The sequence below is a fragment of the Brassica napus genome, chromosome A5, assembly GCF_020379485.1.
Source record: "Brassica napus cultivar Da-Ae chromosome A5, Da-Ae, whole genome shotgun sequence".
Lineage (NCBI taxonomy): Eukaryota > Viridiplantae > Streptophyta > Magnoliopsida > Brassicales > Brassicaceae > Brassica > Brassica napus.
The window spans coordinates 26,529,253-26,553,257 of record NC_063438.1 but is presented as its reverse complement, the minus strand read 5'-3'; the positions used below and the strand labels follow the sequence as shown (position 1 = coordinate 26,553,257).

The 24,005-nt window shown below is 38.7% G+C and overlaps 8 protein-coding genes across 8 annotated transcripts; 4 read left to right on the top strand and 4 right to left on the bottom strand.

The window, feature by feature from the left end:
• Positions 1 to 3,374: 3,374 nt before the first annotated feature.
• On the bottom strand, positions 3,375 to 4,781 carry LOC106452925. The gene is made up of 2 exons (XM_013895118.3): positions 4,017 to 4,781; positions 3,375 to 3,817 (listed from the first exon to the last, which is right to left on the bottom strand). The coding sequence occupies exons 1-2, from the start codon at positions 4,467 to 4,469 to the stop codon at positions 3,755 to 3,757; spliced, it is 516 nt and encodes a 171-aa protein (XP_013750572.2). The 5' UTR covers positions 4,470 to 4,781; the 3' UTR covers positions 3,375 to 3,754.
• Positions 4,782 to 5,523: 742 nt separating this feature from the next.
• On the top strand, positions 5,524 to 6,265 carry LOC106452926 (2Fe-2S ferredoxin). The gene has a single exon (XM_013895119.3). The coding sequence runs from the start codon at positions 5,592 to 5,594 to the stop codon at positions 6,054 to 6,056; it is 465 nt and encodes a 154-aa protein (XP_013750573.1). The 5' UTR covers positions 5,524 to 5,591; the 3' UTR covers positions 6,057 to 6,265.
• Positions 6,266 to 8,217: 1,952 nt separating this feature from the next.
• LOC106452927 (calmodulin-like protein 3) lies at positions 8,218 to 9,149 on the top strand. Its single transcript, XM_013895120.3, has one exon. It carries the CDS (start codon positions 8,492 to 8,494, stop codon positions 8,951 to 8,953), a length of 462 nt encoding a protein of 153 aa, XP_013750574.1. The 5' UTR covers positions 8,218 to 8,491; the 3' UTR covers positions 8,954 to 9,149.
• A 196-nt stretch (positions 9,150 to 9,345) lies between these two features.
• Positions 9,346 to 10,928, top strand: LOC106452929 (protein FAR1-RELATED SEQUENCE 5). Its single transcript, XM_013895122.3, has 3 exons — positions 9,346 to 9,716; positions 10,052 to 10,482; positions 10,703 to 10,928. Coding segments are annotated over exons 1-3 (633 nt in total). The 5' UTR covers positions 9,346 to 9,715; the 3' UTR covers positions 10,904 to 10,928.
• A 144-nt stretch (positions 10,929 to 11,072) lies between these two features.
• Positions 11,073 to 11,936, bottom strand: LOC106452930. Its single transcript, XM_013895123.3, has 2 exons — positions 11,810 to 11,936; positions 11,073 to 11,733 (listed from the first exon to the last, which is right to left on the bottom strand). Exons 1-2 carry the CDS (start codon positions 11,815 to 11,817, stop codon positions 11,178 to 11,180), a joined length of 564 nt encoding a protein of 187 aa, XP_013750577.2. The 5' UTR covers positions 11,818 to 11,936; the 3' UTR covers positions 11,073 to 11,177.
• Positions 11,937 to 15,962: 4,026 nt separating this feature from the next.
• LOC125609110 (ubiquitin-like-conjugating enzyme ATG10) lies at positions 15,963 to 17,370 on the bottom strand. The gene is made up of 6 exons (XM_048780061.1): positions 17,129 to 17,370; positions 16,999 to 17,052; positions 16,857 to 16,934; positions 16,676 to 16,775; positions 16,454 to 16,551; positions 15,963 to 16,357 (listed from the first exon to the last, which is right to left on the bottom strand). Exons 1-6 carry the CDS (start codon positions 17,279 to 17,281, stop codon positions 16,169 to 16,171), a joined length of 672 nt encoding a protein of 223 aa, XP_048636018.1. The 5' UTR covers positions 17,282 to 17,370; the 3' UTR covers positions 15,963 to 16,168.
• A 217-nt stretch (positions 17,371 to 17,587) lies between these two features.
• LOC106452933 (integrator complex subunit 9) lies at positions 17,588 to 21,065 on the top strand. Its single transcript, XM_013895125.3, has 11 exons — positions 17,588 to 17,779; positions 17,887 to 18,246; positions 18,318 to 18,532; positions 18,594 to 18,896; positions 18,981 to 19,185; positions 19,305 to 19,397; positions 19,478 to 19,569; positions 19,738 to 19,855; positions 19,945 to 20,030; positions 20,101 to 20,152; positions 20,221 to 21,065. The coding sequence occupies exons 1-11, from the start codon at positions 17,771 to 17,773 to the stop codon at positions 20,743 to 20,745; spliced, it is 2,058 nt and encodes a 685-aa protein (XP_013750579.2). The 5' UTR covers positions 17,588 to 17,770; the 3' UTR covers positions 20,746 to 21,065.
• A 65-nt stretch (positions 21,066 to 21,130) lies between these two features.
• On the bottom strand, positions 21,131 to 23,937 carry LOC106452934 (formin-like protein 10). The gene is made up of 3 exons (XM_013895126.3): positions 22,250 to 23,937; positions 21,950 to 22,185; positions 21,131 to 21,864 (listed from the first exon to the last, which is right to left on the bottom strand). Exons 1-3 carry the CDS (start codon positions 23,697 to 23,699, stop codon positions 21,301 to 21,303), a joined length of 2,250 nt encoding a protein of 749 aa, XP_013750580.2. The 5' UTR covers positions 23,700 to 23,937; the 3' UTR covers positions 21,131 to 21,300.
• Positions 23,938 to 24,005: the final 68 nt, after the last annotated feature.

The window sequence follows — 24,005 nt, the reverse complement described above, 5'->3', positions numbered from 1 at the left end:
TCGCTCAAGGTACAATTCAGTGCAGCTCCAGCCCCTACGCTTCACCCATTGTTCTGGTAAAAAAGAAAGATGGAACATGGCGCCTCTGCGTAGACTATCGTGGGCTGAACAAGCAAACCGTGAAGGACAAGTATCCGATACCCCTCCTCGAAGATCTTCTCGATGAATTGGGCGGTGCTTGCTACTTCTCTAAACTTGATCTGCGCGCTGGTTTCCACCAACTGCGCATGACTCCTGACGACGTCTACAAAACTGCCTTCAAGACACACGCTGGTCACTATGAGTACCTTGTGATGCCCTTTGGACTCTCTAATGCACCTTGTACTTTCCAAGGCTTGATGAACCATGTCTTTCAGGAGATCTCTCGCAAGTTCTTATTGGTATTCTTCGACGATATACTCGTGTATAGCTCCAGTTGGGAAGAACACTTGCAACATCTTCATGAGGTCTTTACTATCCTCCGCCACCAGCAACTCTACCTCAAGGCATCTAAGTGTACCTTCGGTGCTACATCTATTGAGTACCTAGGACACTTCATCTCCGCTGATGGTGTGAGCACTGATCCCAAAAAGATTGAAGCAATCAGAAACTGGCCTATTCCCTCGTCGCAGAAACAACTCCGAAGCTTCTTGGGCCTGGCCAATTACTACAGACGATTCATAAGGGGTTATAGCATCATCTCCCGCCCTCTGACGATTCTACTTAAAAAGGAAGGGTTCGACTGGAGTGGTATTGCTACTGAGGCTTTTACAGACCTCAAAAATGCTCTGTCTTCAGCACCGGTCCTGGCTCTTCCGGATTTCTCCAAAACTTTCATTGTTGAGACTGATGCCTCCAACACAGGAATAGGAGCGGTTCTCATGCAAGACAACCACCCCATATGCTACATAAGCCGCGCCTTGGGTCCCCGCCATCAATCTCTTTCCGTCTACGAAAAAGAACTCATGGCTGTGGTGCACGCTGTTCAATCTTGGAATGCTTATCTAGCACACAAGAAGTTCATCATCCGTACCGACCAGAAGAGCCTCAAATACATGGTTGAGCAGAAAGCTACAACTCCTTTCCAACACATGTGGCTCTCCAAACTTATGGGGTACGACTTTGAGATTCATTACAAGCAAGGCAAAGATAACGTGGCTGCTGATGCTCTTTCACGTGTCTCCGGGTCTCAACTCCTCAGCATCACACTGTCTCAAGCTCATCAGGGCTTCTACGACTCTTTACAGCTGCTGTGGCAACGCGATCCTCACCTCAGAAAGATCATTGGGGATTTATCAACAAATCCTCATTCACACCCGTCCTACTCCTTTGTGAATGGCGAACTACGACGCAAAGGAAAACTTGTGGTGGGAAATGACGTGGACATCAAAACACATATCCTAAAATGGCTTCATGACTCAGCAGTGGGCGGTCATTCTGGGCGAGACGCCACTCTACATCGCGTTAAATCTCTCTTCTTCTGGCCTAAAATGAGTCTTGAGGTCATGAACTATGTCAGGAACTGTGCTATTTGTCAAGCCAACAAGTATGAGACAGTAGCAAAACCTGGCCTCCTCCAGCCTCTACCTGTTCCGAACGGTGTTTGGGAGTCTATCAGTTTGGACTTCATCGAAGGCTTGCCACCCTCATCCGGCAAACACTGCATTCTGGTGGTTGTTGATCGACTGAGCAAGAACGCACATTTCCTTCCCCTATCGCACCCGTACACTGCCATCGAGGTTGCTCAGGCTTACTTGGATAATGTGTTCAAACTACACGGTCTACCGCTCAATGTGATCAGTGACAGAGACCCAACCTTTCTCAGTGATGTCTGGAAGGAACTGTTCCGTGTTCATGGTGTGGATTTGCGCTACTCAACAGCTTATCACCCTCAAACCGACGGTCAGACAGAGGTCACCAACAGAACTCTCGAAACCTATCTGCGTTGTATGACAGCTGATGCTCCTCAGTCTTGGAGTAAGTGGCTCCCTCTAGCAGAATGGTGGTACAACACCACGCACCACTCTGCCATCAACAGCACTCCCTTCGAGATTGTCTACGGCCAACCCCCACCACTACACCTCCCTTACCTCCCCGGTGAAAGTTCATCTGTTGTGGTTGACAGAACCCTACAAAAGAGAGAAGAGGTAATCACTCTGCTCAAGTTTCACCTTCTCAGAGCTCAGAATAGGATGAAACAAACTGCTGACTCTCATCGCTCTCCCCGAGCTTTCTCTGTGGACGACTTTGTCTACCTAAAGCTCCAACCTTACCGCCAACAATCTCTCAAGAAACGCGGTCTATCCCACAAGCTTTCTCCAAAGTTCTATGGTCCTTTTAAGGTTACGGAATCAGTTGGAAAGGTTGCTTATCGCTTGGAATTTCCCCCCATAGCAGCTATCCACAACGTGTTTCACGTCAGTCAACTGAAGCTCTGCCCCAACCCCTCTGGAACCTCTGCAACAGTCCCCCAGTACTGGTTTGATACTGGCCTCTCTAAGGAACCCGACATAATTCTGGAGAAGAAAATGGTTAAGCACAGAAACGCCGCTGTAACCAAGATACTGGTCCAGTGGAAGGGAGAATCAGATGACACAGCTACATGGGAGTTCTACAGAGACTTCATCGCCAAGTACCCTCACTTCCATTCTTGGGGACAAGAATGATTTCAAGCGGGGAGTATTGTTACAGGATATTTGAGATATCCGGTTATGTTTTTACTTTCAAATAAATTCCCGGTATGTATAAACCGGTTTCTAGTCGCTTGTTTGACTATTTGACCGTTGTGAGGTCACGTCTTTAAGTACTGATTTGGTTGTTACGTAGAAAGGCAATCAAAAGCATCTTTTATCCTTATCTCTATCTCTCTCTTGTGTCAGCCATTGTTACTATTTGGATCTTTGTGCTTCGAGGTGGTCCTTCTTCCTTTGTACCATCTTCTAGTCCTTGATTCCTCTTCATTTAAGATCCACGGAGGATCTCTAGTGAGGATTATCTATCTAACCCTTTTTACTGCTTCAAAATACCGAAACATCTCATTGACTCAGCAGTTTAAACTGATTATCCCTATTTTTATCTCCACATTAAACTATTAATTCCTGCTAATCACATACATCCTCAGGAAAATAGTTAAGAAGGTGGTTGAGACAAGTGATACATGACAAAAATCTCTCATAACTGGACTAAGTTTGCGTAACTGTTTCATTGACACCCCTAGTAAATTCAGACAGTGACTTCCGAAGCCAAGCTGGAGACAGACTTAACTTCAGCTTGGCGATGGTCAGGGTTTTAGAGTGACAGTCTTTATTATGTCACAACTGATTGGACTGTAAGAACTCTAGGGGATCATTTTTACTAAAAATAAAGCAACCAGATATTCTGTGAAGATGAAATGATTGTTCTATGACACTTATTTGGCTATATATAGGATAAATATCTGTTTAAACAATAGACAACCAAAAATAATACAACATTCATCACCTCACATCACTGTTATCATCAAACCAAATATGGACCATTCCTTCAACATCTTTCTCCAAAACAAACCAGATCTTGTTTCTCTACCATCTAACTCCCCCTCAAGAATATAAGAATGCAATACAGAAACAAAACTGGAATGTGGAGGGAAAAGAGGTAAAGCATTTTGACTTTGAATCAAGCTTTTAAAGATTTGAGACCAAAAAGAACAGTACAAGAATTTTGATGAGAGAACAATCTGTCTATCTTTGTGGTGGTGTATAGTATAACAACATTTTCTTAAATAACTCTCCACGGGCTAAATAACGTTTCTCCCAAGAGTTTCATCTACTTGATGCAATGACAACACAGAAGATTCAACCTGCAACAAATAGCCATTCTAGTTAGTCTACATTCAATGAATCTGATCAAATCCAAACACTCCTCTCAAACCCCACATTAAACTCTTAGACACAAGTCTTCAACTTCTAAATAGACAAGAACACAACAACAACTCCACATTGAGTTAATCTACAGGCAAAGACTCAGACTTTAATTGGCAAATCTAACAAAACCATTACCTCATTCTCACGCCGAACCGCGACGCAATCTCTGGGCGTCTCGAACACAGACAACGAGTACTGCTTCCGAACAACACCAACATCGAAGTATATAAGCCCCGAGCTCGGGACATCGACACGGATCCCTTTAACCGGAAACCACAGGAACAGATCCTGAGCCGAGATTCCCGACAAATCAGTCACGTTAGCAGAGCTCAGCGTCCCCGTGATGTTCGTGTCGTAGCGAAGCTCCGTCTCGTACTTAGCATCGCAGGAGTGGTTCAAGTAAACGGAGAACCGTCCCGTCTCGCCGTCGAAGGTGAACTCCGTCACGCCTTTCGGGAATATCCCCGACGGGAGGCCGTTGTCCTGGAGGATCTTGTAGATAGTCTCTTCCTCCTCTGAGGAGGAGGAGATCGAGATCCCGGCGAAGAGGAAGAAACAAAGGATCGAGATTTGGAGGATAGGAATCATGGCGTTGGACCACTCGTTCGAGTCTCTGATTTGTTTGTTCGTTAGGATTAAACTAATGAGGTTTAAGCAGAGGAGGAGGAAGAAGAAGACGACATTTTGGTGACAGCTTGAAACAGAGTGGATCAAAGTTATTTTTGTCTAATTATTGATTGGAGAGGCGGTGATCCTCTGCTTCTCATGCCATCGATAGGTTGACGAATGAACAAGCGCCACGTTGGCTATATAGTTAAATGTGGGTAGTTTAGGTGGACCTTATCACATGGGAACAAAAGAGGGGCATGGGTTTTTTTTTTAAGAGAGATGCGGCAAGTATGTGTGTATGAATGTAGTTTTAGGTTTTGCGTCTTAAAAAGCCTCGGAACACATGCGACAATGTGATGCTTTTATGTAATGACTTTATTGTACTTTTTTTTTTACTCCAAATTATTTTTGAGTGTTTTATGTTGAACAAATATATACTGAATGATCTTTTTGTAAAAGTGTCTCAAGATACGTCACGTTCTGTCGATCAGAGAGACTATTCAGAGTCCTTTAAGATCGATCGCAATGACACTGGCATAGTCAAAGTTATCTTTGACTTAAGAAAAAAAAATTATTGCTTTTTAGCAAAGAAAACACCTAGAGTGTATCTAATCACCTCTATATTTACTTCTAAATGTTATTGTTCTCATGGATATCGAGTTGTTATCTATCTCCTTTTCTTTTTTCCTTGTCTCTTTCTTTGGCCGAGATAACAATGTCACAGCAGACTCTCTTGCGAAATCTGCTCTCCATTGTCTTTCGCCCTCGTTGTACTAAAAACTCCCCGTTTAGACATATTAATCAGTTTGGTTGACAAAAAAAAAAAAAGAAGAAGATCTATTATATTTTAGTAATCTAAACTAAAGAATGCTTTCTTTATTTTTTTTGGTTCTATATTAGGAAGCAAAACTCACTGGAAACAATTTTGGACCAAATAAAATTTAGATTTGCCAATTGAACCGGTTCCTCAAATTACTGGGCCTGTAAATATATAAATGGGCTTTATGTTAGGCCCATTTTTCAAACTAAGCGTTTCACTCTTACTCGCCCATAAACACAAAAGAGTTCTTCAACGACGAGATTGAGAAACGAGAAACGACGATGGCGACGAATCTCCTGAAACTCTCCTCTCAAATCCGCCGCCTCTCTCCACTCACCAGATCCCTAACCGTCCGCACCTCCGCCACATCCACCGGATCGAAGAAAGTCTCCGACCGAATCGTCAAGCTCTCCGCGATCGATGCCGACGGAGACAAGAAGGACATCATCGGCCTCTCCGGCCAGACTCTCCTCCGCGCGCTCACCCACACCGGCCTGATCGATCCGCTCTCGCATCGCTTGGAGGACATCGACGCTTGCTCGGCGGAGTGCGAGGTCCAGATCGCCGAGGAGTGGCTCGAGAAGCTCCCGCCGCGTACCTACGACGAGGAGTACGTGCTGAAGCGTAACTCGAGATCACGTGTGCTGAACAAGCACTCGCGTCTCGGGTGTCAGGTTGTGTTGACGCAGGAGCTTCAAGGTATGGTTGTGGCTGTCCCTGAAGCTAAGCCTTGGGATATCCCGTAAGTGTAGTTGGTCTCTATTTGTTGTTTTTGCGTTATTGGGAATAAATCGATTTGGAAAGTTCAGTACTTTTGGCAGATGGTTATGATATTGAATCTGTGATTTTCCTTTTGAAAGTTTATTGTAATGTGGTTGAAGAACTTGCTTGTTTTAACGATTCCCTGCTTCTGAGTATGGGTTTGCATTTTAATTAAATATTGCTTTCTTGGTTTTATTTTCTTTGATTCTTGAATAAACCTTATACTCGTTTGAATTGTGAATTGTCGTTTTAGGGCACATAGATTAAGAAAACAATTGATTCATTACCAATACACCGAACTACATTTCAACCAATAGAAAAATAGATAGGAATATAAAGTCTTCTTTCGTTAGATAGATAGAAATATCTATCTATCAGTTGGAGGGGTTAAGATTATGGTGATATATCTAAAGATTGGTAAGAGCAATTTGAAAGATCAGGAGCTGAACGAATTGTGCTACATGTTGTTATAAGTTTTGGTGGTCTCTTAGGCTCAGTTAGCCAAGTAGTTTAGGCATAACTAGCATTAGATTGTGAGAAGAGAGCATAGAGAATGTTGTGTGTCGTCAGAACAGGAAGGTGATTCTCTTTACAGATCATATATTCAAACCTTCTCGGTTTCAGTATGCTTTAGAGTGGTGTTTGGCGTATCAGTATGGTTAACTAGCTCTATGCGTCTTTGGTGAGGCTGAGATAAACATTATACGACTTTTGAGCTTTAGAATTGCAGATTCTGCTTTAAGGAAAGGAAGAAAGTAGAATGAATATAGCATCTTGGTTTGGTAGATTGTTTGGAGACTTGCAAACTCTGTTATAGATTAGTGGTTTTGTTGTCTAGACGGCAGTTGGAATTATGCATTTTGTTATTAACTGGGGTCACTGGACTTAGGCCGTAGACCGTAGTTAAGAGACGATTACTCGAATACTAACTACTATTTGACAAAAATAATTGCTTAGCTTTCAAAATTATTTTAAATTTTAAACTTCACAAGCGCATGATTATCAAAGTCATCATACGTTGTTTAGTTGAGAATGAATCAACGATAGATATGACCAATAGATTCATTTTCACTTTCAGATGTATCGTTACTTTGTTAGTGTTCTCATCATGTCTCTTTTCGGCCTGCTTCATGTGTCGCTGATAACGGGCCGAATTGAAATTTAGGCAAGTCTAACTCGAACAACTTTTAAGCAAAATGAATTTGATTCGTGTTTCATCATTTACTCCAAAAATACTATATTTTAGAGCAGAAAATAAAGTAATAAATGAAAAAACAATTTTAAACTTAGTAAAAAATAAACTATTTTTGAAGCATTTTTACTATAAACTCTATTTTAAATTAATAAATAGAGTGGAATTGAAAATATCTTTATAATAAGTTTTTCTATGAAACCATTTTTCGTGTGAATGAATCAGATACGTGGAAGTTATTAAATTTTTAATACTTATGACTGAACATATACAATATTTAAGGTCACATACATTACATGATATTCCATCCGTTTCAGTGTAGTTATTGTTGTAAAATAAAATTTTCGTTTTAAAATAAGTATTGTTTTATAATTTCAATGCAAAATTTGTTGACTTTATATTCTTCTCTATTTTTCTATTGGTTGAAATGTGTTTAATTGTATTGGTAATGATGTTTTCATTTAGTAAATATACAAATTTAAATGTTTTTTAACTTGTGTGCACAAATCTAAAATGACAACTAAAATGAAACGGATGAAATTATTTTTTTAACCAAGATTTTCAGTAATTAACTATCAAGCTATTAAAAAGTGATTAAGACCTGACTGTTTTAAAAGGCATTTTAATTTAAAGATATAAGTGATTAAGACCTGACTATTTTAAAAGGCATTTTAATTGTTTTAGTTGGCTATTCTATTTCTGAAACAGCGTGGTACATCAAGTTGACCAATAAATAAACATATAGATATGAACTCACTTCGAATAAAATCACATCTAGTATAAAATAATATAAAGCTTAAAAAAATGGAACAAACATTTTCAAACTGATAAGCATTTGAATGAAACTGTTTCTGTAACTATGCATAGATTGTGAGCTTTCAAAAATATAACCTGAAATAACTATCCTAACTGTTTGAAGGTCATGGAGATGATGTTAAGAGAGAGTGTACATTCCGTGTGTATCTATCTATAGATAGTCTTGTGTATCTTTGAAGGACAAAAAAAATCTATTTTCAGACCAGTTCAACGGAAAACTGGTGCAGACCACGATCAGTACAGTTGTAATGAAATTTTCTAAAATGGCAACCACTCCTTTTTCTTTAAGAACCAGTCATTCTTTCCTTCTCTAAACCCTAATCTCTTCTTCTCTATAAACTCATCTTCTAGCTCTTGTTCTCAATCATCCTCTTTTTCAAAGCTTCCTAGCTGATAAACCCCAATAAAGAGATGGATCAAACAGAGCTTTCCCGGATATTCCAAATGTTCGACAGGAACGGTGACGGCAAAATCACCAAACAAGAGCTGAACGATTCGTTAGAGAATCTCGGAATCTACATCCCGGACAAAGACTTGGTGCAGATGATCGAGAAGATTGATCTCAACGGTGACGGGTACGTGGACATCGAAGAGTTTGGAGGGCTGTACCAGTCGATCATGGACGATAGAGACGAGGAGGAAGACATCATAGAGGCGTTCAACGTGTTTGATCAGAACCGTGACGGGTTCATCACGGTGGAAGAGCTGAGATCTGTGTTATCCTCCTTGGGGCTCAAGCAAGGAAGAACGCTAGAGGATTGCAAGAGGATGATAAGCAAAGTGGATGTTGATGGAGATGGGATGGTGAATTTCAAAGAGTTTAAGCAAATGATGAAAGGTGGTGGATTTGCTGCCTTAGAATCAAGCTTGTGAACAAAACAAACAAAGCCCATTTTTTGGTTAGGGTTTGAGATCAACATCATTGTTTTTCTTCCTCGAATGATTAGGGCAAAAACTTGAAAGAGAATTAACAAACGGATGAAGCTTCGTTTTTGAATGATTCTCCACAAAATATTGTTGATGAATTTGCTATGTGGGATTTTGAAAACAAACATATATAATTTTGATTTTTGAGGATTTTAAATTGTTGAAGATTCTTTTATTTATTTTGTAATATATGGTTGTGAATTGTGATGCACGTCACTTATCAATTACTACATTTACGCTTAATAAGCTCATGCCATGCTTGTTCAAAAAAAAAAAAAAAAGCTCATGCCATATTGCCATGCATGCATACAACAACTTGAACATTTTTAGTCAGTACGATATAAAAACTACATGATGTTTTTAACTAGTAATCTGAAAAGTGGAGAAGAAACGAAGAAGAAGCTAGGAACTGCATGCTGTTTTTAACTTGTAATCTGAAGTCAAACAAAAAGCCTTAGAAACTACATGCCGTTTCTCACTTGTCGTAGACCAACGGATGAAGTTCACGTGCTCCACCCAAAAACCAGTCATCATCATCAACCGTACAAGAAACAGAGAGATCTTCGACTTTGTGTTCTGTTGTCGTCTTCTTCTCCCTTTCTTTCCATTCCAACTCACTAAACTAACTTCAGTTTTCACAGATCAACACTTCCTCCGTCCAAGTATATCCCTGTGGACCCTGTCTGAAGCTTCCTATTCTTCCATCCAAGTAAGTGCTTTAACTGAATCCTCTTTCTATTATTCAATCTTTCATTGAGAATTTCTTGTTAAACTGTTTCGATGATCTGAGGGTTTTAGCTCAATTTTGTCTATGTTTCTTCTCAATTTCGCCTTCTTTTATGGACTAATCTTCTAGATTCGTATGGATGAACTCTCTTCTGGTGTGAAGTTGATGAACTCCTTTTTTTTTTCTTTTTTTTTTTACACAAACAATAAAAAAAAAAAAAGAAGTTCAACTGCAGAACTCTTAGCTCTGATATATTTAGGACTAAAGTGTTGCATCTTTTGTCTTGAATTTGAGATTGTTTGTGTGTTGTATGGCAGTGGAAGGGAACCTTTTACGTGGAGAAGATGTAGTAGAGAATACAATCACAGAAGAAGCTTCTTCAGTTGTGGAGCCTTTCATTGGAATGGAGTTTGAATCAGAAGAAGCAACAAAGTCTTTCTACGACAGTTACGCCACACGCACCGGTTTCGTTATGAGAGTGGATGCTTTCAGGAAGTCAATGCGAGACGGGACCGTGGTGTGGCGAAGGCTCGTGTGTAATAAAGAAGGGTTCCGTAGGTCAATACCTAGGAGAAGCGAGAGCAGGAAGCCTCGTGCTATAACAAGAGAAGGGTGTAAGGCTTTGATTGTGGTGAAGAAAGACAAGTCCGGAAAATGGATCGTCACTAAGTTTGTGAAAGAACATAATCATCCTCTCTTGTCTCTACTTGCTAATGCTCGCCGGAGTTCACATATCTCTCAATCACCGGTACGTTCATACACTTCCCCTTTAGGGTCATCTCTCAAACATTTAGTAAGAACTTAAAATAATTGAATAATTTAGAGACCTATATTTATGTATATAAAAAAAAAATCTCTTAAAATTTTATGGGTTCAAGGCTAATAATGTTTTACTGGTCTCTGCATGGCATAAAGCTTGTTCTGTTTTATGTCTCTGAAAGATCTTTGTACGAAACAAACATTTTCAGGACGAGAAAGACGCAAAGATTAGGGAGCTTAGCACAGAGCTGAGCCGAGAGAGAAAGCGTTGTGCTACATTGCAACAGCAACTTGATATGGTCCTAAAGGTCATGGAAGAACACTCTAATCATCTTTCTGTACACATCAATAACGTTATCCAAAGTGTAAGAGAAATAGAGTCGAACACTTTCCCCAAACCCCTCAGCTAAATAAAACAACAAACACATATCTTAATTTGTGTTTCATAAAAGCTTAACATCAAATTATCTTAAATGGTAGAATCCTCCGCCCTCGAGACCACAACATCTAATACTAGTTTGGTCACAGCATTCATTTGAATTAGAGACTTTTGACACAATGATCATGATCGTTTCTAGTAGTTGAGCTAATGACTTCTGGTAATAATAAATAGTAACCTTAAAAATAAACAGATCCCTCCTAAATAAACAAAGAGATATAGAGAAAACTGATTCAAATCAAGATTCAATGCCAAAAAGCGTAAAACGCAGTAGATATATAAACCAACAGAGCAGAGGAAACAAGCGTCACAACCGCCTGAACCGCAGATTGACTACCGCAAGAGAGCAACCCCAAACGGATCTGAATCACATTAACCATAGACAGCATCAAGAACAAACAACCCATCACAGATCCAACCGCAGACGCCATCATCCCCCATCTCAGCACCTTGATATTGATATGCGCCCTGAAAATCTCGTCCACGTCTTTGCTGTTGAGGAGGTTCAACGCGAGCTTGAGACCCTGAGCTACTAGGGAGGAGAAGAGGAAGAAGCTGAAGGAGACGACTTCGAAGACCAGCAGCTTCTTCGCCACGTCATCGCTCGCGTCGCAGTTTGACCGCTGCTCGAGGCTGCGCTGTCCTGGAGCGGCTAAGGAGAGGCCTACGAAGACGGCGATTGTGAAGAGGGAGTTCACGTTGACGAGTCCGTCGAGTGCGCTTACGTGGACGCTTGTGGTGGCGACGGAGGAAGCTGCCGGTGACGTCATTGTGACGGTGGTTTCGATTTTTGGCTCAGATCTGCTCCTCGGGGAAAGACGAATGTTTAAAGAAATGTAGATTGAGTACGGAGAGAGAGAGAAAGGGTAAAGCTTACTCTGCCATTGAAGAATCTATTAAGTTCTGCGGAAGCTTTTGCTTTTGGTCGGAGAGATTAGTTGGAAAGAGAGATTGATTGTCTTAAAAGATACTTTTTTTAAAAGACTCTGTAATGACGCAATTACTCGTCTCTGTTTTTTTTTTTATATAAAGCATACGTTTTGTTTTTTTTGTCCACGTCGGAGTCAACTGAAATTAAGTTGTTGACCAAAATTTACAATTTTAACTTTTTGTTTGTTTTTTTTTTTGGAAATTGTTTTCAATTAATTATTTTTGGTTGAAATGTTTTCAATTAAATATTTTGATTGAACTGAACTTTGATAAGAATGATTTTAATATTTTTTGGTAAATCAAGAAAAAATGTATTTTATATTATATCCTCATAAATATTAAATACCACCTAAGCTTTAAACTATAAAGTATAAACAACAATTATATATATATATATTTCTCATACCAGTTTATTTGAAAGTACACTTTTCATATTATTAGATTAGTAAACTTCAAAGTTAGGAGATATTTACACGAATAAAACCATATATCTAAGATTAAGAAAACAAAACTGATGGTTAACGTCAGAGTCATTTGAACTTGACAGCCAACCTAATCCCTTTTTTATTATTTGAGGAGTATTTTAAACAATTAACCTTATCACCATGTGTGATTAACAAAAATGTCATTTCCTATGTGTCATCATGAGAATCATTCTTACACCCTTTATTAAATAGTCCTTTATTGCCTAGACTAATTACATATAATGCCATTGCTCATTAAATTTAATAATATGAAGAGATTATATTACTATACTATATGAGTTGTTATTGCATTACTAAAAACGTAGACAATACCTGAGATAACCATTGCGTGGAAACATCAGTAAGCTAACTTTCGTTTTTCTATTGGTCAAAGAGAGACGTAACCGATGGTTATTACCTACAACATTATCTCTCTTTGATCAGTGAGAAGAAGCCTTGCATATATAACATGAACCATTTCAAGGTATAGTTACTCACTTCAATGGATTTTAATAATTATCGAACAAAACATATATAGCCACAAAAAGAACGGTAAAATATAGTTATCTATATTTTTAGCATAATATTAGTGGATTGAGCGATGTGTATGCTTTATTATTTTACAAATTTTTAGTATAATATTAGTGGATTCTTCGATGTGTATGCTGTATTATTTCATAGAAGCTATCATACATAATTTTGTTTTAATAAAAATTGTTGAGGTTTTTACTATATATATACGATTCATGTTTTATAAGATTCATGTTCTTTACAATTCATAAATAAAACATGACCTTTTTTAGGACTGGAAAATATAAACGGTTCAGAATTACGTTCTTCTATAAAACTTCTTTAGGTGACATCTATTTTGATTAATATTTTTGGATTATTATGGGATACATGATTTTTTTTTGGGAATTTATTTTAATAGCATCAATATAAACTTTTTAAATTGTAAAATCAAAATGTCGTCTATAAAAATCTATTGAATATCTTGCGTGATTGTAAAATACATCTGAAAAGGAATTTCATATTAATTTTTTTCAATCCCTTAAATTTTGCAACAAGACTTTTTGATTTCGAAATTATATTAAATGGTAACAGACAATAAATTTGGTAATTTATATCATTCCTCTCTGATTAAGTTTAAAGTCAAATATCATTTTATTATGGACTTTCTTTATTTTTGCTCCTTGCATATAAGACTTTCTATAATGTCTGGAAATCTAAGATTATAATGTTATGCGAAATTAATAGGATTATCTGATATTTATAGTCACAAATGATATTTTGACCATATATACGATTCATATTGTTATAATATGAATATTCTACGATTTATGAATGATACATGACATTTTTTAAGGTCTGGAATGTATAAACGATTCATAATTATGTTCTTCTATAATTATTTGGTTTGTGACATTTATTTTGGTTTATTTAGAGACAATCATATATGTGAGTAAAATTTAATATGAAACTGGAAAATATAAATAAAATTATATTTTAAAATCAAAGTGTCGTATATAAAAAATTTATAAGCAATCTTGAGTGATAGTAAAATACATTCAAAAATTGGTGAAACTGTATTAAAATTTTCTAGGCTATCTCTTAATTTTGATTACAAGACTTTTTGATTACGTAATTAACATAAATGTTGACAGACATTAAATTTGGAAATTTAAAATTTCCGATTCAGTTTAAAAAATATGTCATTCTTAATGTAGACTTCCTTAATTTTATCCCTATGTGTATATTACTTTCTATACTTGTCTGGAAATCTACTAACAATTAGGGATTTGTAATATTGCTTTATGGCAAAAATTATTTATTTTTTCAAATCTCGTGGGTCAAAACCCTATCAGTTACTATATATATATCATATCATCCATATAACTACAATATCACAAACTACACGTTTCAAAACTAGCAAAAATATATTAGGCATGAATTTCATTTCTGACTTGAAGCCAAAAAGTTTTTGTAGAAGATTATGGTGAATGTCATAAAACTTTGGAAGTAGTACTTGGCTCCTACTGGAGAAACTAGACGAAAAAATTAGGTTTCTTATGATGTATATTCTTTAAATCGTAAGCAAATTATGTGTTTATTATCTGATGCTTTCATTTGTTATTATATTGTAGGGAGACAAAATCCATACATCGGTTAGAAAGGACTGGTTTCACAGTTTGATCCTTTAATGAGACAACAATGTTCTAAGATTCTGTTTAATTTTTCCTTGACACCTAACATATCAAGTTATCTGAATCATATGTTGTTTCCAAGATTGAACTGATCAATGATTGTAACTACATTTGTCTAGCCAACTTCCGTTGGATCATTCTTGGTCTTTCTCATCCAAAGTTCTATGTTGGTATGTTCATGATATTTGACTATGTGTATATAAACTCATTTTGTCTATGTGTATATAAACTCATCCAAAGTTCTATGTTGGTATGTTCATGATCATTCTTGGAGTTATATTTTATTTCAGTATGCAATTGTTGCCTTTTATTGATAACGACTATTTATTTTAAGTTTACTACTATCTTTTTATCATCAAGTATCAACTTTATCCTCCATGTGATTGTTAATAAATTTCAAGCAATATATATTACCCATAAACGATAAGGTCGGAATCTAACCTGTCCACGATGAATGTGATACACCTTTTGCGACTTCATGTAAATGGAAACTAAAATAAACGCCAAATAAATAATCTTATAATCAATTCAGTAATTCAGATCATTCAGATTTATATAAGAATATAAATTGAAATCTTACCATGTAACCGCTGCGTCAACGAATTAAACAAACTTCAGGAGATATTTTGTCAGGAGCGATAGTCAGTACACACTTCTCCGGTTTTAATTGCAGGAGTCTTTTCCAGCCCTTTCTTTTCACTAAGATATACCACTTGCGGCTTCACGAAGTCGACAAAATACAGTACTTCAAATAATATGGGGACTATAAGTGATTATATTGAAAGCTTACTGTGTCCTCGATGCATCTAGAAATTAACAAATATTCAGGAGGTTTGTTGATAGAGCCTTTGTCGATCTACAATTCATCGGTTCAAATTCCCTGAGACTTGAGTTACTCGATTCAGCTTTTAATCTTCTTATATATTGGGATTGAGCTTAGTTAATGAAATATGTTTATTTCTCAGGTGATGAGAAGATAGATCGGACGGAGAGGCTTAACCGTAGCCCCTTATCTCGTGTCCCCTCGAGATTTTTTAGTAAAAACACCTTTTTAAATAAAAGATAAATTAAAAGAGACTCATATGTATTTTGAGTCACAATCAATATTAAAGTTCAATAATAGGCCTCTTTTACAAATTCGAGTCCTAATCACCCCACTAAATTTGTAAACTCATATTATTTACTTTTTTTCCGACCTAATATTATTTACTTCAATTTATTTCTATTCTTTTATAAATTTTATGTACTCCGGAATCAGTATAATTTTACTAAAATATAATATGCCACTTTTTGTTTTACCTTTTCAATAACTATAGGTTAAAATGTATAATCTCTTTTAGACCATTCATCCCGCGCAGAGACCATTCACTCCGCGCAGGGTGCGGGTCATCACCTAGTGAGATTTTATTTACGATAAAATACACCTGGTCCATGGACTTTAACCAATCACACTTCCATAAGCTTTTATAAAGGAACATCCATGTAATACAAATATGTCATGCTTTTGTTTTTGAGCGAGTATTCATTCAAGCAGATGTGAAAAGATCATTCACAAAAGTGTACCATAATAACCGCAACGTTCTTGAGGACTTTAAGAGCCATTGACTCATTCCATAGTTGTGGGATTACAGATCATCTCTAAATCAGCATCTCACGAGGGATTTTAAGACCAACCACCTGCCCGACAACAGAGAACCATGAAACCAAGTACAACTCAACAGGAATCTGACAACCATCAGAGCTACTGCTTTCGGAAAGCAGCTTGATCCATTCCTCAGTCCCACAAGGATGCAGCTTGAACCATGGTCTGTTCAAATACGGATGCTCCTGCAATTGATTGTTGCATAGAGATTAAAATACAAAGCAACCAAAAAAAACTATATACTAAACTCACACACTGTGGTATTGATTTTGAGAGGCTACCTCCTGTGTTATAAACGTCCACTTAGATTCCAGCAAAAGACTAACAGAGCTTGAAGGCAAATCTCTTTTGATCACATCCAAAGAAAGAGGCTTTCCATCTAATAAAAGTGACAAAAAAATATATTTTATCAAAAAAAAAAGGTGACAAACAAATGTAATTATCTTATAACCAAACAAAAAGAGCAATCCAAAATATTAGCAGGGGCTGATGGTGTGACATACCACTAGAGTATCCACGAAAGTATAACATAGGAACCATGTACGATGCACTGTAAACGATATGGTAATCATAGTAGTGTGCTTCATCTTCAACGTTTTGTACCTATCAACAAGCAAAACAAAAAAAAAACAATCTCAGAGATTCTGCTGTTCACTCATACAAAGTGAAATGGCTTTATGTTACCAAGACCGTGAGATCAACTGATTCTTCCTTCTCCGACCAATCAGCTGTTACATCTAAAGACTCCTCCTCAGCACTTTCCTACACACAGAGATAACTGTGAGAAACATAAAAGAAGGAAGAAGATGAAAGGTTGTGACTTTACCTCAAGTGAGCTGAGAATGATGATTTTCTCTAGCGATAAGTAACCTTCCTCCTTCTGATAACACAACAAATACGAATCTAATGTAAAAACGGTGTCTTGATCATGGAGGCTAGTATTGATCGACGTTGACCTTTAGCATCGTTCGGTTGATCAGAGGAATCCATGACCATGGAGGGAACGAAAGGTTATGTCTTTTCCACTTATCGGCGAAAGCTCGAGCAGCTACGGTGAAACCCTCGAGAGTGATTTTGCCGTCGTTGACGACCTCTCCAGCTGAATCCATCGGAGGAAGCAAATGATCAGCAACACCGTCGCAGCGAAATCAAAGCATTTAAACCGAACCAAATCAGAGAATCTAAATCGAATTTAGTTAATATAAACCGAACCGAACATAATCAGAGAATTTAAACCGTCTCTACGAAATCAAAGCAATTAAACCGAACCGAATCAGATAATCTAAATCGAATTTTAGTTAATATAAAGCGAACCAACCGTAAGTAAACCCGAAACCAGAGAAATTAAATCGAATTTAGTTTTACATAAACCGAACCGAACCGAACCTATTCGAAATAAACGCGCCGCTTCAACCTCCATCTCCGCCTTCCATTAACTAACCGCCGCCACTTTCTATCTCTCTGCCGCATCTGTTAGTCTAGAAAAGCTCTGACTTTGAACCTCTTTGATGTTCTTCTCTTTCCTTTGGAGGCAATTCGTATAGAAGTGCTTACGATATTAGCTTCCGACAGATTCTACTGTTGTTTTATTTATCTCCATGGAACTGGTGAGTTTCTCTTGTTTATTGTATAACTGTAATGTAAAAGTCGACACCTTTTTGTCTGAATTGTTGGGTAAATACGAAAGCTTTGCGTTTGTGTGTGTGTTTTGTAGACTTGTCTGAGCAAAGGAGATGGCTTTCACTACCCGCCTTGCCACATGCTGAACCTAAGTGGTTTCAGGATCTTGATCGACTGCCCTTTGGACCTTTTAGCTCTCACAATCTTCTCTCCTCTTCCATGTGATGTGGGGATTGAAGCTTATGGTCAGAATGATCAGAATCCAATTCAAAAGAAGCAGAAACTGGAGAGACAGATGACTCCTGATGACTTGGTGTGCGCAGAGCCGTGGTACAAAACTGTGAAGGCCTTGCATTTGTGGGAAGCTTCTTTGATCGATATAGTTCTCATCTCCAACCCTATGGGATTGCTTGGATTGCCATTCCTTACTCAACACCCAAGATTCTGCGCCAAGGTAAAACGTTTTTCATGAATGTAACTTGTTTTGCTTTGGGGTGTGCCTTGTGCTGAGTTCTTAAGATGTAGATATATATGACTGAAGCAACGGCTAAGATTGGTCAGCTCATGATGGAAGATCTTGTCTCTATGCACATGGAGTTCAAACGCTTCCATGGACCTGAGGACTCTAGTTTTCCTTGTTGGACAAAGAATTTAGATGGTGAAGAAGTACCAGGCGTGCTTAAGAATCTTGTCTTTGGTGAGAATGGTGATGATCTTGGCAGTTGGATGCGTCTATACAGGTAATTGTTATTGGCTTCTCTATAGTGTTGATTGCTTCGTTAATTCATTATTTTTATTCAGTTTAGATGACGTAAAGAGTTGCATGAAGAAGGTTCAAGCTGTAAAGTTTTCAGAAGAAGTTTGTTATAACGGGACATTGATCATTAAGGCCTTAAGTTCAGGTCTTGATATTGGGGCTTGCAATTGGTTGATCAACGGACCTAATGGAAGTCTAAGTTATGTGTCAGACTCCATCTTCGTTTCACATCATTCGAAATTTTTTGACTTCCATGGTCTCAAAGGAACAGATGTGATGATTTACTCTGGTTTCTCATGCCTCCAAACCGCAGAAATGACTGAGAATGATTGTATATCAACAATGAGGTACATTCATATAAGACCCTCTTTCTACGTTTATGATAGAATGTTGTTTGTTTGGGTCTTATTGTCAATGATATGTTTTTGCAGTGACAAGAAGGACGAGAGATTGGCTGCTTCATTACTAGACAATGAAGAAAGCTTAGGAGAGCTAGAGAAACTAGCTTTTGTTTGCTCATGTGCTGCGGAATCTGCGGATGCTGGTGGATCAACCTTAATTACGATAACTCGAGTGGGGATAGTTCTGCAGCTCCTAGAGCTAATGTCAGATTCTATTGAGTCCTCTTCTCTAAAGGTTTGGTTTACCTTTTTTCTTTTTATCTTACACTTTTAATTTCTTGTGGATATGAACCACATTTTAAATGGTGTTCTCAGCTCAATAAGACTAAATTACTCTAGTACGGTTGTGCTTAGGTTCCAATATTTGTAATATCTTCTGTGGCAGAAGAGCTATTGGCATACACAAACACCATACCAGAGTGGCTGTGTGAGCAACGACAGGAGAAGGTATACTTATCTGACTTGTTAATCACTGTTGATTTTTATTTGAAAGATGAATCAAATAGTAGATTTTATGTTATGTTCAGTTAATTTCAGGAGAACCATCATTTGGTCATCTTAAGTTCATTAAAGACAAGAAGATCCATTTGTTTCCTGCCATTCACTCACCCAACTTAATGTAAGACTTTGTTGTTTCCTAGTATTGGTTTTCATATTCTTAGGCCTACATGCAATGTTTCATATGCTAATTTTTAACTGAAAGTATCATCTTGGTTCACCATAAGTCATTTGCCTAGTTCAGATACAAAGTAAAATATAACTATTATTTACGTTTATGGCAAAACAGAACAAGTTGGCAAGAACCATGCATAGTGTTTGCTCCTCACTGGAGTTTGCGGCTTGGCCCTTCTGTCCAGCTTCTTCAGCGTTGGCGTGGAGATCCAAGATCATTGCTTGTTCTTGAGGTTTTTTAATCTATTTCTCTCTTCCTCCATAAGATGATTCAAATGTGAATCTCTAGTCAAGATATGTGATGAGAAAATATGTGTTGCAGGACGGTATAAGTTCAGGTTTAGGACTTCTCCCCTTCAGACCAATCTCTATGAAGATTCTCCAATGTTCATTTCTTTCTGGAATTAGGTAAGATCTTGCCTGTATGTATATAACCGTAACTTGCTTGTCAACATTGCTCAAATACTTTCTTTTGCAGGTTGCAGAAGCTCCCAACTCTTCTTTCCCTTTTGCAGCCAAAGATTGTTTTGGTAAGGACTCTATTTTTTTCAACTTGCCTGTGTCTGTATTCATCAATCTGATAGCATTTTATAAACAGGTCCCTGATGTTATCAACCAGAGAATCAATCTTTCTACCATGAAGACAAAATCTATCCTGAGTTACTCCGAGAACAAGACGCTAAGCGTGGGAAGAATTGCAGAGAATGCAGACGTGGAGATAATGGCAGAGTTAGCCACCAAGTTGAGCTGGAAAAAACTCAGACAACGTGAGAACTTTGGTGTTGCAAGGTTGAAAGGTGACTTTGTGATGGAAAATGGGAAACAGAGATTGGTTTCCGGGTTGGATCAGGAAGAAAGTTCAGGAAAGGCTCGGACATTGAGGCATTGGGGCTCTGTTGCTCCGGAAACACTTTTAGAGTCGTTAGTGAAGATGAGTGTAACCGGTTCGATAGAACATAGGAGAGATGAGAATGGAGCAGAAGGCAAGAGTATAATCTATATAACAGATCCTAGCGGTGGAATGATAGAGACCTCAGAGATGGGTACTACTATTATAACAGACGATGAGACTTTAGCCTCTAAGATCTTCCAAGCGATTGATGGGATTCTTGACGGAATTTAGAGCAAGTGTAGCTTTGATTCACCTGATCTTCAGAGCTCAAAATTTGCAGCATTATCCCTGGTAAGTGATTTCCCTAGTAAGTCCAAGCACTTAATGATTTGAAGCACGTAAGGGAAGATCAGTTTATGGTTTTGGAGTGATCCTGGTATCAAAGATGAGCTTTAATATGTATAGGTTTAGGTTCCATTGATGACACACTAGAGCACTCATATGTTCACAGTTGCAAGTATAGTCTTAGATTCACTGAAGTAGACAGCCTTTTTCCATGTATGTAACATCTTATTTAAATTGATTGATGGTAGATTGGTTTGGTCTGAAAACTACAACTCTCAAACTATATTAGTCTTTCTTGCTTTTTCTGTTATGTGAAGTAAATCCATTGAGATATTTGCTTTGATAGAGAAATCAAGTAAAATTTCACTTAAGAACCAACGATTCATACAAACATAAGTACACATAACTAATTAAGGAGGCAACACAATGCACCATCATCAGTCTTTGGACAGATTCTAGGATCTTCCTTACACTTGAAACCTAAGCCAGAGTACTCTTTTCTCAATTCACCTCCATTTCCTTGCATGCTTTATCTAGAATTGACAGAAAGTCTCTAACGATCACGAACACTCTCAATAGCTGAGCTTCTTCCTTTGCTGAATCTCCATGGAATATCTCTGTGATCTCTTTCACTGCAAAGAGCATGGAACCATCTTCTGTTTCAATCTTTTTAGCTTCCTTTACAGCGGTTTCCAAGAACTTGGTCACTGTCCCCTTGAATTCCCCACATTCTTGTTCTTCATCATCACTCAGTAGCAGAACCTCCTTAACTCTCTGGACTCCTTGATAAAGCTTTGAAACGTCGCTTCTCAGAACACCGTAGTCTATTTCCGCAGTTTTCTTGACATCTACAAGTACTAAACTGAGATCTCTGACAACTTGCAACACTTTGATACCTTCTGATTCTATGATGTTCTCTACAACAGAACGCAAGAGAGTGGTTCCACCATCTAACAACGCCTCAAGTTTGAAGCCATGAGCGTTCACGCTCTTCGTTCCTATCTCTAAAACAACTTCAATAAGCTTCAACAGCATTCTGCTATTCCTTAGCTCCTCACAAGCAGCCTGCAAAAGAATCAAGATAGCTTTATAAGACACAAGATTCATATGTCTCTCTCATTAAATTTAGCTTTGTTATATTATAGTATACCTGTATAACCCCAAATGATTGTTTCAAGTGTTCAATCTTGGAATCAAAAGTAGCAACAAAGAGCAACGCATCAACCCTTTTGAACACAAAAGGCACATTAAGCAACTCCCTGAGAAACCTCTCTGATGGGGCAAGCTTATCATCACTATAGCTCTTCAACTTACTCTCTTCCTCTTCACTCGGCGCCACTCTTGATAAACTCTCAAGAAGCTCAACTCCAAGCGCTTCATAGTGACCTGATTCAGAAAATACAAACTCAGATTCAACTCATACAATAAGCTTTGTAACTGATGATATTACCATCTCGAAGGGCTTGAAGAACATCGTCTGTGGTGAGATCAAGTGTTGTAAGTAGAAAAGCAATACTCTGAGACTTTCTAGGGTCCAAAACTCTACTTTCTTGATTAAACATTGGGAGATCACAGCTGAGACTTCTCTGCTTCGGATTAGCATTCAAAGAGTTGAACTTTAGACTCTCCCATGTGTTCTTCCGACAAGAACTCGGTCGGTGGACTCTGTCCCAGGGCAGAGGCTTCATCTTCGTTGCTCCATCCCAAGACAGCTTCTTTCCAGACTTCTGGACCATAAAGGACTGCGACGGTGGTACAAGAGGAGGCGGCGCCGGCATTGCAGGCGGTGGCCGTTCCGGAAGAGGAGGAGGAGGAGAAACAGCCGGCGAAGACTTCAACTTTCTTGAAGAAGATTCAGAGACGTTGATAACAAAATCTCTAGCAGGAGAAGAAGTGGAAGAGAGGAACAAAGACTTGACGTTTCGGCTGAAGTCGTTCCACCTCGGCGGGGAGGAGGCTTCGAGAACCTTCCGGAAGAAACGATCAGGAGTGGTGGAGACTGAAGAGTACATGGAGGAACGAGCGTATGCGTCGGTACCTCCTCTCTCAGGTGAAGTGGAAGCAGAGGAGATGCGAGGGAAGGCGTGGTTCTGGTTCCAGAGAGTGAACATTCTCAGAGACGACGCCACGTGGTGTCTCTTGTTGTTCCTCACAGGAGAAATGTTAACGGACGGTGGTGACGTGGCAGGAGAATCCGAGGAAGAGTAGTTTCTCAGCTCTCGTGATTCTTTACCAGCTATAGACGCGAGAGGGGAGTAGAAGTCGTCTTCGTCTTCTTCTTCTTCTTCTACTTCGGAGCTTTGTTGCTGGAAGCTGCGAGAGGACAATGGAGGGAGAGGACAGATCTCTGGAGACTTCGGTTTGACGAAACCGGAAGTGGCGACGTTTCCGAGGTAGAGAACATCGGAGGTTGTTGAAGCAGAGACTGTGAGTTTGTGTTCAGTGTTGTTTCTTGGAAGAGCTTGTTTACTGCTCTTTGAATCGTCTTTGAAATTACGGTTCTGCCCTCGCCACCTTCCGTAGAGAAACAAGGCTACTCCGATGGCTGTTGCGACGGCGAGGACAGCGGAGATAAGTGTGATAAGGAGAGTTCTGGAAGCGGTGTGAGGTTTTGAGGAGCGAGGGAGGACGAGGGCGGAGATGTTCGCCGGAAAAGTGGCGTACGTTGGGGCGGAGGGGGGCAGAGGCGACGGAGGAGGCATCGGGAGAGGAGGAAGAGGAGGAGGAGGGGAGGATGATAAGCCGTCAGCTGGGAAGAAAGGCAAGCCGCCGGGAGTTGGTGTGGAAGGATCTGTTGCAGGAGCTTGCGAGAGGTGACGGCGAGTGAAACTAGCCGGTGAGGCGCACGGTAAGCGAGAGGATGCGCATGATAGCAGGAAGAAGATGATGACAGCTTCCATACTTGGGGGGAGGAGAGAGTTTGTGTGTTGGTTCTGCAATGCGCACTATCTGAGGATGATGAGTTTACTGACACTATGCTATAGTGTTGTGTACTCTTTCTTCTTCTTCTACTACTGTTTCGAATTTAATTAAAGAAGAATAAAAGAGGATTTAATATAAAAATCTATAGGGAGGGAAGAACGTATATGAAATGCAATAATTACGTGAAACAGTTCTCTGGGTCCTCTGCTTTCAAAATAATCTTTTTGACTTTTATTGTCCTCTTTACTCCTATGCCTACTATTCTAAAAAATAATAAACACTAT

Coding starts and splice junctions, on each gene's coding strand:
- LOC106452925 (XM_013895118.3), bottom strand. CDS start 4,469: ATGATTCCTATCCTCCAAATCTCGATCCTTTGTTTCTTCCTCTTCGCC. Junction 3,818..4,016: donor CGGTTCGGCGTGAGAATGAG/GTAATGGTTTTG, acceptor TATTTGTTGCAG/GTTGAATCTTCTGTGTTGTC.
- LOC106452926 (XM_013895119.3), top strand. CDS start 5,592: ATGGCGACGAATCTCCTGAAACTCTCCTCTCAAATCCGCCGCCTCTCT.
- LOC106452927 (XM_013895120.3), top strand. CDS start 8,492: ATGGATCAAACAGAGCTTTCCCGGATATTCCAAATGTTCGACAGGAAC.
- LOC106452929 (XM_013895122.3), top strand. Junction 10,483..10,702: donor CACATATCTCTCAATCACCG/GTACGTTCATAC, acceptor AAACATTTTCAG/GACGAGAAAGACGCAAAGAT.
- LOC125609110 (XM_048780061.1), bottom strand. CDS start 17,281: ATGGATTCAGCTGGAGAGGTCGTCAACGACGGCAAAATCACTCTCGAG. Junction 16,935..16,998: donor TCATTCTCAGCTCACTTGAG/GTAAAGTCACAA, acceptor CTCTGTGTGTAG/GAAAGTGCTGAGGAGGAGTC. Junction 16,358..16,453: donor GGACGTTTATAACACAGGAG/GTAGCCTCTCAA, acceptor AATCAATTGCAG/GAGCATCCGTATTTGAACAG.
- LOC106452933 (XM_013895125.3), top strand. Junction 18,533..18,593: donor AGTTGGATGCGTCTATACAG/GTAATTGTTATT, acceptor ATTTTTATTCAG/TTTAGATGACGTAAAGAGTT. Junction 19,186..19,304: donor TTGAGTCCTCTTCTCTAAAG/GTTTGGTTTACC, acceptor GGTTGTGCTTAG/GTTCCAATATTTGTAATATC.
- LOC106452934 (XM_013895126.3), bottom strand. CDS start 23,699: ATGGAAGCTGTCATCATCTTCTTCCTGCTATCATGCGCATCCTCTCGC. Junction 22,186..22,249: donor TCTTCAAGCCCTTCGAGATG/GTAATATCATCA, acceptor TTTCTGAATCAG/GTCACTATGAAGCGCTTGGA. Junction 21,865..21,949: donor AATCATTTGGGGTTATACAG/GTATACTATAAT, acceptor ATTCTTTTGCAG/GCTGCTTGTGAGGAGCTAAG.